This window comes from Puma concolor, chromosome E2 (assembly GCF_028749965.1).
Source record: "Puma concolor isolate L17-30 chromosome E2, mPumCon1.1.hap2, whole genome shotgun sequence".
NCBI lineage: Eukaryota > Metazoa > Chordata > Mammalia > Carnivora > Felidae > Puma > Puma concolor.
In genome coordinates, this window is record NC_141681.1 from 28,903,974 (window position 1) to 28,916,529 (window position 12,556).

Sequence of the window (12,556 nt, forward strand, 5' to 3'; positions counted from 1 at the left end):
CTTGGAACACTCCATTCGCACACTTACCCAGCCATGTGGGCCTACACATCAGGGCCTTTGCTCAAGCAGTCCCCTCTGACAGGAAGGCAGCTCCCATGGCAGGTCTCCCCACTTGGGCTGACCCAACAGCATGCTCAGTCACAGACATGTATTTTCGATTCAGAACTTCTCTCTCCCAGACAGTCTGTAAGCTCTATGTGACCTCGACAAGTAGAACCCAATGCCTGTGTATTCACTGGATGCACCATAGGTGGCTATTGAGTGAATACGGGTAGTGACACAGATACAACGAAGGGTGGGGACATTCTGGAAGGCAGTGGAGGCTGTCAAGGCTGTCAAAGAAGGGCCTCAAAGGAGGTGGACCAGCCAGACTGCAGGAAACCCTGCCCTACCCCCACTTCCCATGCCCACCCCCTCAACTTCCCCCAACCCAGGTCCCCTTTAACCCAACTAGAAACAAGTCCCACCTTCCCAACACACTGCTAGACACCTGGAGCCAGAAGAGTCTAGATGATTTATTGTCATTCAAATATCTCACAGAAACAGGAATGTAGCAAACAGGTCATGGTAAAATGAAAAAGTAAAAAAAAAAAAACTGCAGGTTTGTACATGTTGCTCTATTTACATCTGGAACAGGTGCTCCCGCACATCAGGCACAGCAGCTGCACTTGTCCGATGCCCCTTTGCAGATGCAGCCCTGGGCACACTTGGCACAGCCCACGGGGCAGCAGGAGCAGCAGCCTGGGGGAGAAAGGCCCGAGTGGGTCAGAGCCCAAGTGGGTCACCAGGAACCTCCCTTCCCACAGCGGGCCCGGCACAGCTCTGCCCCCAGCCCTGCAGGGCCCTGGGTTGAGGATGGCCTGCTCTGTCCCTAGACAACTGGGTCCTACCCCCTAGCAAGAGGCTGCCTTGCCCCCATCTGATTCCAGGACAGGGCAGAACGCCTGCAGACACAGAGACAGGGCCTCCAGGGACAATGGAGGCTAGTCCTTTGCCCCCCTGAACCACACAGTGACGCGAGGGAAGTCCTCAAGGTCAGAGAGGGGGCACCCCCTGCCTACCAGCACCCAGGAGGGCCAGGGAAGTTCTGGGCTGTCTGCAGAGGAAAGGGCTGCACCAGGTCAGAGACAACACACGTGGTCATCAAATTCATGAACATCAAGTGTCAGGACACTGGAGGGTTCAGAAGGCAGGAGACCTAGGTTCTGGTGCTGGCTGCATCCTTGACACGATTTGCTGACCTCTCTGCAGGGGCCTCGGTTGCCCTGTTCTAGGATGAGGTGGGGACTCCACCATCTTATCTGCAGGAACTTTCAGTGCCAATTCTGAGTCAGGGGCTGAGGGAAGGGGATGTAGAGAAGCTGGGTCATCTGACCCAGCCCAGCCCCCTTGGGAGAACACCCCACACTCACTCTTCTTGCAGGAGGTGCATCTGCACTCTTTGCACGTGCAGGAGCCGGCGCACGTGCAGGAGCCACCTGCCAGGGAGAGAAAGAGACGCAGTGAGCACAAGTGCGGCCTAGGAGCCACAGTGGGTGGGCAACACACGCCCCCTGCGGCCTCCGGGTCGGTGCCCAGCACCAGGAGCTCGCTCCTCACGCAGGACGGGTAAGGGCAGCCCCACTCCTGTCTCTGCGGTGCTAGGAAAGGTAGGTCCCCTCCGGCTTTTACTCCACACGGAAGGTCTCGGGCCTTCCGAAGGGCTAAGAGTAGAACCAGGGCCTGTGGTCTTGAACCCCTTGGAGGCAATGCCCCACCTCCCATCAAGTGCTGGTGGCTCCAAGGCCTGAACAGAGCACTGTGTCCCAGGTCAGCAGCCCTCGACCAACAGGAGGCTTCGACGTGACCGCAGTACCCTCCCCTCTAACACAGGGGGCAGAGAGAGAACGGAAATGCTCTCAGGGGCTTGGCGGGGGAGAAAGCACAGCACGTGCCCACGTGCCCACGACTGGATTCAGCTCAAGTCCAAAACAGTCGCTCTTCTAACCCCAAGAACAGGCGGTCCGGGCCTGGGAAACTGCACCCTAAGACTCAGAGCCGGGGGCCCTTACCGGCGGAGCAGGAGCAGTTGGGGTCCATCTGGAGTCGAGGTGACGACGGAAGTCCAAAGCAGGCGACACAAGAGGCACACCGCTGATGGCTGGAGGCGTGGTGGAGCCTGGGCGCTGGCGGGCCGGCTTTATAGCGGGAGCGGGCGGTCCGGGCGCAAAGGCCCCGCCCCGGTCCTTGCACCCGCCCCGCGGAGAGCGCGCGGCCCGGCGTGTCCTTGGCTGTGCTGTGTGCACCCCGCGGGGCCGGGCGCACGGGTCCAGGAGGGTGGCGGGCTCCGTGCGCACCGCGCCGAGGGGTCGGCACGCGGTGTCCCAGCCTCCCTGCCCGCCCCCTCTCGGTCTCCCCGCGGTTGGCCGCCGCCCCCGTTCCCGTCGGTTCCGGGAACTCTCTGCCTGGGTCCTCGCCGCCTTCCCCACCCCAGGCCCGCTGCAGGTGTCCCCGGGGTCGCTCTTTCCGGGAGCCCGTGTGCAACCCGGCCTCTCCTTCCAGACCCAGGCTTGGCGGGGGCAAGGGGCAGAGGGTGGGTGTGCAGAGCCACCTGAGAGAGTTGTGTGCAGAGGATGGGGGGTGGACGTGACCTTTGCCTGCCTGGCAAGTCTCTTCTCCGGCCCCACGTCGGGCTTTCGGACCCTTTTATGCGGTACACCGTTTGGCTGGCACAGACCACTGCCTCTGTCCGTTCTCCAGGCGCGAAAGGATATATGGGCGCGATTGTCTGGGCCCTTCTTTGGGTTAAAAGCAGGGCTTGCCACAACCTGCGGATGCACCCCACTCCAGGCGGTGCCCAGTGGGTAAGATGCCCACAACGGAGGGATTCTTTTAGGTGATAGGGAGACCTGACTTTAAATAACAAAATAAGAAAAGTGGTCATTTCCCTTTCAGCATTCCAAGAATTACCTAGTATTTAGTGACTTCCTCCTCCCTTCCCTGCCAGCCATTGCCTGTCTAGGTCCCCTATTGTGGCCCTTAGGGCGTGTTTGTCTTGTACACAGCAACGCCGTGAGCACAGGCCTGTGGCTCCCTTCGTTCTTTCTATCCTCTACCGTGGAAGGGATGTGTGGGCCCGTTTGTCCGGGTGCTCCTTCGCCTAGACTTGTTAGGGGCTTTCCTCAGCCCTACCAATTCACCCCACTCATGATGGAGGTGCCCAAAGCATGGGAAGGGATCTTTGTATGTGATAGGTGAACCCGGCATCAAATAACAAAGTAAGACAAGTGGTTCTGTCCCTCTTTGTGTTCCTGGCAACTGCATAGCATTTAGTCTGTTCCCATCCTTGTGTCTCATCTTGGCTATTTGAACCCTACCAGTGATCCTTTATGTTTTTAATTTCTTTTTAAGTTTATTTATTTATTTTGAGAGAGCACACGCAAGCACAGGAAGGGCAGAGGGAAGGTTAGAGAGAGAATCCCAATCTACTGTCAGCACGGAGACTGATGTGGGGCTCGAACTCACAGAGAGATTGTGACCTGAACAGAAACCAAGAGTCAGTCCCTTAACCAGCTGAGCCACCCAGGTGCCCCCCTAACAGCAATCATAAAGGGGACATTAGTTACGAGCCAGTTTCCCAAAGGCAAAAGTGCACACAGCACATGGAGTTTAAGGTAGCTAACCCAGGGTCACGGTGCTGGGAGGTGGTACCCTGGATATGGTTCCAGCCACTGCTGGAGGGAAAGAAAGTAAATGATAAAGCCTCCCTTTGGCCCGCAGATATGTCTTTAGCTCCACTCTACTGTGTCAAGCTCAATCTTGGGAGTGACAAAGTGAAACAAAAGGAGTATATATATATGTATATGGAATATATGATATATATGTATCATATATATGTATGTATATGTATATACATATGTATATATGTATACATATCATATATGTATATATGTATATATACATATATATACATATATTCCATATACATATATACATATATATATGGTACATGATTTTATAGCACACTTCTGTGTCTGGAAGTAAACTCATTCTCACTTTCAGTAGTGGTAAAAGACTTTGCTTTTCATATAAATGTATTTCAAAAAATATGAATCATTCAAAAGAAAATGTTAAGTAAGATACGGTTGCAGAGGACAGCAGAGATGGCAGGCATCCATCTGTATCTATTATGAGGACTTGGACTGTCTTTCTCATGGCTTTATATCCCTAGGGCCGACCCTTCTTGTGTGAGAAGAGAGGATAACTCTCTCTGGACAATTGGTCACATGCTCATTGGGTGGATGGAGACAACACAGGACACGCAGCTAAGCCCACCAGGCTGGGCTTATTTTTCTGGAGGTAGAGAAATGTCTCCTATGCTATGAATGCTATTAATAAAATAATAGCTAACATTATGGATTACTCACTGTGTCCAGGCATCATTCTCATTTCTTTACATGTATTAAATAATCTCATTCTAAGAGCCACCGCCCTACTATTTTTCCCCTTTTATAGTGCAGGAGACTGAGCCACAGAGAGGTTTACGTCACACAGCTGTAAGTGACACGAGGGGGCGTTGCACTCATGCAGGCTGACTGTAGCATCATGCCCTCCCCCTCCACCCTGCACCATGACTTCGCATGAAAGGTGAGGACAGAGAGGCACAGAGCAGCAGTGGGAGGAGCACTGAGAGGGCAGTCAGATCCTCTGCAGAGCTCTGCGACCTCTCTGGGCTTCGGTTTCCCATCTCTCCAGATAGGGCACAACTAGACTATCTATCTCAAAGGACCCTTCCAGCTCTGAATGATGAGAGGTAGGATTTAGCATCCAGTGACATCATGATCAGCCAGTGGTGGCCAGAGGGTGAGGTCAGCTGTAGTATATAAATTAATAACTCTGACTAGGAGCTATGTGACCTGGAGCTGGTTGCTTAATCTCTCTGGTGTTGGCACAATCACTTCAGTCCCTGCATGTTCGCTTTTAACTGTTTCCTGTACAGATCAAATGACGTAAAGGATGGGAAAGATTCTTGTGTCTGTCCAAATGCGGTGGCAGCATCCCGTCCCTAGGGGCTTATTGCTGGACATCCACACTCCCCTGGGCCCCAGGTCAGCAAATTTCTAATCCCATCTCTAGCCTCCAGAGTAATACTTCCAAACCAAAGAGTCTTTCTCTGGAGCATGTTGGGAGCTGGAAGTATTCTCTCTCCACAAATGACAGTGTGAATATTGTAGTGACCATAATGACCACTGTTTGTTAAGCCCTAGCCAGGAGCCAGGACACTATCTCACTTAATTTCTTACATTGAAATGTCATCTCCCTTATACAAATGAAGAAATGAGGGCTTCGTAAGTGTCAACAAATTGCCCAGGTCACGTGGCCGAGAAATGGCAAGGTAAGCTGTGAACCAGACTGCCTGACAGCAAAGCCCATGCTCTGGGCACGGGCTGGCTTCATAAATCCCCTTTTCACACCCGGCACCCACAGGCAAGCATGGTCCTGATTCAGGGCCACATGACTCACTTTCTCTTTGATTGAACATCAAGTAGCAACTCCCTCCACAAAGAGCCCCGGGGGACTAACCGTTGGCACTAATTACAAGTCACTCAAGGCCTCTCTCCTGCCTAATAAACACCGCAAAGACTTCCAAACTGCAGGACTGGCCATCACCCTGCACAGACAGACATGAAGTACTTCGTCTGGAACCAGTTCTTGGATGGCCTCCCTCTTGTGGGGAAATGGCTGGGCAATTGTCTCCAATTCCCTAGTGACTTTGTTGGTTTCAAGTTGCCAAGGGCAGATTTTGTAGGGGCGGATGCCAGCCTGACCTGGGGAGGAACTTCCAAAGACTCAGAGCCAAGTCACAACAGGGAGCTCTCAGGGGTACTGGGTGTCCTGTCAGTGCCACTAGACAAGCCAACACTGACGGATTCCCTGTGCGGGTGTTGGAGACGGTGCTACTCAAGGTGTATGTGGTCCACACACCTTGTGAACTGTTTCTAGTGCTCAGTGCACACCTTTGATGAATACATGTGTCGTTTGCAGTTTTTAAACGTTTTGTTATTTTGTTCCTCAAAACAAGAGGGAAATTTGTTGAATCAAAACATGGGTTTTGTAAATTGTGCCTTTTAAAGTTTTTTCTTAGTAATTTATTTTGCCAAAAATTGAATCTGTGTCAGAAAGTAAAAATTGGGAGGTGCCTAGATGGCTCAGACGGTTAAGCATCCGACTCTGGATTTCAGCTCAGTTTCATGATCTCAGGGTTTGTGGGTTTGAGCCCCACATTGGGCACCTCGCTCTCAGTATGGAGCCTGCTTGGGATTCTCCCTCTCCCTCTCTCTGCCCCTCCTGGCTCATTCTCTCTCTCTCTCTCTCCTCTCAAAAATAAAAAATAAAAATTGGTCCTTCAAGTGTGTCAGAAGCAAGCCCTGTAAAGAAAAGTCAAACAAGTGGGGAGGTAGATTCCATCCCCAGAGTATTTTTTTAAAGATTTTAGTTAAGTAATCTCTACACCCAACGTGGGCCTTGAACCTACAACTCCAAACCCCGAGATCAAGAGTTGCACACTCCTGGGAATGCGAGCTGGTGCAGCCACTCTGGAAAACAGTACGGAGGTTCCTCAAAAAAACTAAAAATAGAACTACCCTACAACCCAGCAATTGCACTACTAGGCATTTATCCACGGGATACAGGTGTGCTGTTTCGAAGGGACACGTGCACCATGTTTATAACAGCACTATCCACAATAGCCAAAGTATAGAAAGAGCCCAAATGTCCACAGTGGATGAATGGATAAAGATGTGGTATATATACACAATGGAGTATTACTTCGCGATCAAAAAGAATGAAATCTTGCCATTTGCAGCTACATGGATGGAACTGGAGGGTATTATGCTGAGTGAAATTAATCAGTCAGAGAAAGACAACAATCATGACTTCACTCATATGAGGGCTTTAAGAGACAAAACAGATGAACATAAGGGAAGGGAAACAAAAATACTATAAAAACAGGGAGGGAGACAAAACAGAAGAGATTCATAAATATGGAGAACAAACTGAGGGTTACTGGAGGGGTTGTGGGAGGGAGGATGGGCTAAATGGGTAAGAGGAACTAAGGAATCTACTCCTGAAATCATTGTTGCACTATATGCTAACTAATTTGGATGAAAATTTAAGAAAATAAAAAACAAAACAAAACAAGAGTTGCACACTCTACCACCTAAGCCACCCAGGCGACCCTCCGGAGTACTTCTGAAGCCTAACATTGCTGAGGATCAAAGCTCAGCAGGGAATCCTAATTAGATATTGAGAAGTTGTAGACCACAAACACTTCCCACAAGATTGAGGGGAACTGTTTTGCCCCATACTGTTAGGGCATCTAGATACTTTCATTTTCATCCAAGAAACTGATTCAGAGGTAACCTGACTCCCATAAGGCACAGAGTGTTAGGGGCTAATACTTGGGGGTCCAGGACCCAGGTCTCTGCACTTATGGTCCAATCCTCCACTCCAGCCATGGGGAATATGAGGTCCCTTATATCCAAAGCATGAAAAGAGAGCCATAATAAATTCAACTTTTATTTTATTCAAGTTTTGTTATAAGTCATGTATTTTATGGAAACAGGAATGTAGCAAACAGGTCATGGTAAAATGAAAAAGTAAAAAAAAAAAACTGCAGGTTTGTACATGTTGCTCTATTTACATCTGGAACAGGTGCTCCCCCACATCAGGCACAGCAGCTGCACTTGTCCGATGCCCCTTTGCAGATGCAGCCCTGGGCACATTTGGCACAGCCCACGGGGCAGCAGGAGCAGCAGCCTGGGGGAGAAAGGCCCGAGTGGGTCAGAGCCCAAGTGGGTCACCAGGAACCTCCCTTCCCACAGCGGGCCCGGCACAGCTCTGCCCCCAGCCCTGCAGGGCCCTGGGTTGAGGATGGCCTGCTCTGTCCCTAGACAACTGGGTCCTACCCCCTAGCAAGAGGCTGCCTTGCCCCCATCTGATTCCAGGACAGGGCAGAACGCCTGCAGACACAGAGACAGGGCCTCCAGGGACAATGGAGGCTAGTCCTTTGCCCCCCTGAACCACACAGTGACGCGAGGGAAGTCCTCAAGGTCAGAGAGGGGGCACCCCCTGCCTACCAGCACCCAGGAGGGCCAGGGAAGTTCTGGGCTGTCTGCAGAGGAAAGGGCTGCACCAGGTCAGAGACAACACACGTGGTCATCAAATTCATGAACATCAAGTGTCAGGACACTGGAGGGTTCAGAAGGCAGGAGACCTAGGTTCTGGTGCTGGCTGCATCCTTGACACGATTTGCTGACCTCTCTGCAGGGGCCTCGGTTGCCCTGTTCTAGGATGAGGTGGGGACTCCACCATCTTATCTGCAGGAACTTTCAGTGCCAATTCTGAGTCAGGGGCTGAGGGAAGGGGATGTAGAGAAGCTGGGTCATCTGACCCAGCCCAGCCCCCTTGGGAGAACACCCCACACTCACTCTTCTTGCAGGAGGTGCATCTGCACTCTTTGCACGTGCAGGAGCCGGCGCACGTGCAGGAGCCACCTGCCAGGGAGAGAAAGAGACGCGGTGAGCACAAGTGCGGCCTAGGAGCCACAGTGGGTGGGCAACACACGCCCCCTGCGGCCTCCGGGTCGGTGCCCAGCACCAGGAGCTCGCTCCTCACGCAGGACGGGTAAGGGCAGCCCCACTCCTGTCTCTGCGGTGCTAGGAAAGGTAGGTCCCCTCCGGCTTTTACTCCACACGGAAGGTCTCGGGCCTTCCGAAGGGCTAAGAGTAGAACCAGGGCCTGTGGTCTTGAACCCCTTGGAGGCAATGCCCCACCTCCCATCAAGTGCTGGTGGCTCCAAGGCCTGAACAGAGCACTGTGTTCCCAGGTCAGCAGCCCTCGACCAACAGGAGGCTTCGACGTGACCGTGACCGCAGTACCCTCCCCTCTAACACAGGGGGCAGAGAGAGAACGGAAATGCTCTCAGGGGCTTGGCGGGGGAGAAAGCACAGCAGGTGCCCACGTGCCCACGACTGGATTCAGCTCAAGTCCAAAACAGTCGCTCTTCTAACCCCAAGAACAGGCGGTCCGGGCCTGGGAAACTGCACCCTAAGACTCAGAGCCGGGGGCCCTTACCGGCGGAGCAGGAGCAGTTGGGGTCCATCTGGAGTCGAGGTGACGACGGAAGTCCAAAGCAGGCGACACAAGAGGCACACCGCTGATGGCTGGAGGTGTGGTGGAGCCTGGGCCCTGGCGGGCCGGCTTTATAGCGGGAGCGGGCGGTCCGGGCGCAAAGGCCCCGCCCCGGCCCTTGCACCCGCCCCGCGGAGAGCGCGCGGCCCGGCGTGTCCTTGGCAGTGCTGTGTGCACCCCGCGGGGCCGAGCGCACGGTCCAGGAGGGTGGCGGGCTCCGTGCGCACCGCGCGGAGGGGTCGGCACGCGGTGTCCCAGCCTCCCTGCCCGCCCCCTCTCGGTCTCCCCGCGGTTGGCCGCCGCCCCCGTTCCCGTCGGTTCCGGGAACTCTCTGCCTGGGTCCTCGCCGCCTTCCCCACCCAGGCCCGCTGCAGGTGTCCCCGGGGTCGCTCTTTCCGGGAGCCCGTGTGCAACCCCGGCCTCTCCTTCCAGACCCAGGCTTGGCGGGGGCAAGGGGCAGAGGGTGGGTGTGCAGAGCCACCTGAGAGAGTTGTGTGCAGAGGATGGGGGGTGGACGTGACCTTTGCCTGCCTGGCAAGTCTCTTCTCCGGCCCCACGTCGGGCTTTCGGACCCTTTTATCCTGTACACCGTTTGGGGGACACAGACCACTGCCTCTGTCCGTTCTCCAGGCGGGAAAAGATATATGGGCACATTTCTCCAGGTCCTTTTTTGGGTTAAATCTAGTGCTCCCGACAGCCTTCAGGTGCACCGCACTCCAGACTTGGCCCCACACTTGCCCAATGGGTAAGATGCCCACAAAGGAGGCTTTCTTTTAGGTAATAGGGAGACCTGGCTTGAAAATAACAAAGAAAAGTAGTTATTACTCTTTAAGCATCTCAAGAATTACATAGCATTTATTATGTGCCAGGCCATTTTATAATCACTTTTGAAATGTGTACCCTCACAAAGACCCCAACAGGGAATTACTATTACTTTTGAGCCCTTTTTGTTAATGGATAACTACAGCACAGAGTCTAAACTACTTGGCCAAAGTCACACAGCTAGAAGTAGACACTGATCTGAATCCAGTCAGCTTCCCTGGGGAAAGATAACCCTGACTTTGACCTAGGTATGTCTATGTTTCTCTACTACTTGAGACCTTTTCAATAAGAGCAAGCTGCCACCTCAAACTATGGGTAGCAAATGAAGTGATCCATAAGTGAAATACATATATATTTATATAGTATATTTTCATACACTATATATACTTTTCTGTTTATCTTCTATGTCTAGGATAAGATTGATTCTCATTTTTAGTAATCATAAACAGTTTGTCTTTCATTTATGGGGCGCCTGGGTGGCTCGGTCGGTTGAGCATTGGACTTCGGCTCAGGTCATGATCTCACGGTCCGTGAGTTCAAGTCCCGCGTCGGGCTGTGTGCTGACAGCTCAGAGCCTGGAGCCTGTTTCGGATTCTGTGTCTCCCTCTCTCTCTCTGCCCCTCCCCTGTTCATGCTCTGTCTCTCTCTGTCTCAAAAATAAATAAACGTTAAAAAAATTAAAAAAAAAAGTTTGTCTTTCATTTAAATTAAAGAAAATATGCGGGGCGCCTGGGTGGCGCAGTCGGTTAAGCGTCCGACTTCAGCCAGGTCACGATCTCGCGGTCCGTGAGTTCGAGCCCCGCGTCAGGCTCTGGGCTGATGGCTCGGAGCCTGGAGCCTGTTTCCGATTCTGTGTCTCCCTCTCTCTCTGCCCCTCCCCCGTTCATGCTCTGTCTCTCTCTGTCCCAAAAATAAATAAAAATGTTGAAAAAAAAATTAAAAAAAAAATAAATTAAAGAAAATATGAATCATTTCAAAGTACAATGTTAAAAAGATGGTAGGTGTCTTCTGGTGCCTGATCTAAGGCACAGAGCATCTTCCTCGTGGCTTTATACCTGCAATTCCAATCACAGTTTTGTGGGGCGACTGAATGATGTTCTCTGCCCAAGGGCCACATTCTCCTGCAATTGATAAAGACCACACAGGACCCATAACCTGGCACCCCAGGCCAGGCTGATTTGAGGTAAATAAATACTCCTTGTGTTATGCATGATAATAATAAAGTAATAGCATCCCAGGCCTGGCTGATTTGTCAGGAGGTAACAAATGTGCCTTATGCTATGTATAATAAAAATAAAGTAATAGCTAATATTAATAGATCACTTATGATGTGCTAGACACTGTTCTAAGTTCTTTACACGTATTAACTCATTCAATCCTTTGAGCCAGGTGCCTTTCTTTGCCCCTTTTACAGTGGAAGTACTAAGCCAGAGAGGTTTACGTCACGTAGCTGTAAGTGACATGGGTAGGATTTGCACTCACATGGGCTTTGCATCATGCCCTCACCCTCCTCCCCACACCATGACTTCACATGAAAAGTAAGGACGCTGAACACCTGGCACAGAGCAGCAGTGGGGAGAGCACTGAATTGGCAGTCACATCCTCTACATTAGCTCTCTGACCTCTCTGGGCTTCAGTGTCCCATCTCTCAAGCTGGGGCACCATTGGTCCATCTCCAGAGGCCCTTCCACCTTTGAATCGTGAGAGGCAATATTTAGCACCCGGTGCCATCATGATCAGCCAGCTGTGGACAGGGCCTGAGGCCAGCTGTATTTGTTCAGACCCCTGACTGGTTGCTGCGTGACCTTAGACAGTTGGCTCAATCTCTCTGAAGACGGCATGATTACTCCAGCCCCTGCATGTTCACTCTCTCATTGACTCCTGCAGACGAAATGGCATGAAGGATGGTGAAGACTTTTGTGTCTGTCCAAATGCCGTGGCAGCATCTTGTCCCTGGGAGCATTAGGCTGGTGATCCACCCTCCTTCCAGCACCAGGTCAGCAAATTTCCAATCCCACCCTTAACCTCCAGCCTAGAGTAATGCTTCCAAACTCTTGGACCCTTTCCCTAAGAGCTTATTGGGATTCAGTAGGATTCCCTCTCCATGAATGTCAGTGTGGACGTAATGACCACTGTTTATTAAGCCCTAGCCGGGAGCCGGGAGCCTATCATTTAATCCCACATAGAGACCGAATCTCCTTTCCATGGGGAAATCGAGGCTCAGTAAGGTTGAGCAGCTTGCCCAGGTCATTCCACCTGTGACAAAGGAGGCTGTGAACCCAGACTGCCTGACAGCAAAGCCCATGCTCTGGGCACGGGCTGGCTTCATAAATCCCCTTTTCACACCCGGCACCCACAGGCAAGCATGGTCCTGATTCAGGGCCACATGACTCACTTTCTCTTTGATTGAACATCAAGTAGCAACTCCCTCCACAGAGAGCCCCGGGGGACTAACCGTTGGCACTAATTACAAGTCACTCAAGGCCTCTCTCCTGCCTAATAAACACCGCAAAGACTTCCAAACTGCAGGACTGGCCATCACCCTGCACAGACAGACATGAAG

General features: G+C 52.0%; 2 protein-coding genes across 2 annotated transcripts; both read right to left on the reverse strand.

Annotated features, from left to right (window-relative positions):
- Positions 1-495: 495 nt before the first annotated feature.
- LOC147573443 (metallothionein-2) lies at positions 496-2,207 on the reverse strand. Its single transcript, XM_086689394.1, has 3 exons — positions 2,052-2,207; positions 1,413-1,478; positions 496-741 (listed from the first exon to the last, which is right to left on the reverse strand). The coding sequence occupies exons 1-3, from the start codon at positions 2,077-2,079 to the stop codon at positions 650-652; spliced, it is 186 nt and encodes a 61-aa protein (XP_086545520.1). The 5' UTR covers positions 2,080-2,207; the 3' UTR covers positions 496-649.
- A 5,337-nt stretch (positions 2,208-7,544) lies between these two features.
- LOC112857206 (metallothionein-2) lies at positions 7,545-9,262 on the reverse strand. The gene is made up of 3 exons (XM_025920493.2): positions 9,115-9,262; positions 8,469-8,534; positions 7,545-7,797 (listed from the first exon to the last, which is right to left on the reverse strand). The coding sequence occupies exons 1-3, from the start codon at positions 9,140-9,142 to the stop codon at positions 7,706-7,708; spliced, it is 186 nt and encodes a 61-aa protein (XP_025776278.1). The 5' UTR covers positions 9,143-9,262; the 3' UTR covers positions 7,545-7,705.
- Between the last annotated feature and the right edge of the window lie 3,294 nt (positions 9,263-12,556).

Bases quoted from the DNA above. Each gene is read 5' to 3' on its own strand.
- LOC147573443 (XM_086689394.1), bottom strand. From the start codon at position 2,079: ATGGACCCCAACTGCTCCTGCTCCGCCG. The intron at 1,479-2,051 runs GTAAGGGCCCCC...TCTCCCTGGCAG, and splicing joins CAACTGCTCCTGCTCCGCCG to GTGGCTCCTGCACGTGCGCC. The intron at 742-1,412 runs GTGAGTGTGGGG...TTTCTCCCCCAG, and splicing joins ATGCACCTCCTGCAAGAAGA to GCTGCTGCTCCTGCTGCCCC.
- LOC112857206 (XM_025920493.2), bottom strand. From the start codon at position 9,142: ATGGACCCCAACTGCTCCTGCTCCGCCG. The intron at 8,535-9,114 runs GTAAGGGCCCCC...TCTCCCTGGCAG, and splicing joins CAACTGCTCCTGCTCCGCCG to GTGGCTCCTGCACGTGCGCC. The intron at 7,798-8,468 runs GTGAGTGTGGGG...TTTCTCCCCCAG, and splicing joins ATGCACCTCCTGCAAGAAGA to GCTGCTGCTCCTGCTGCCCC.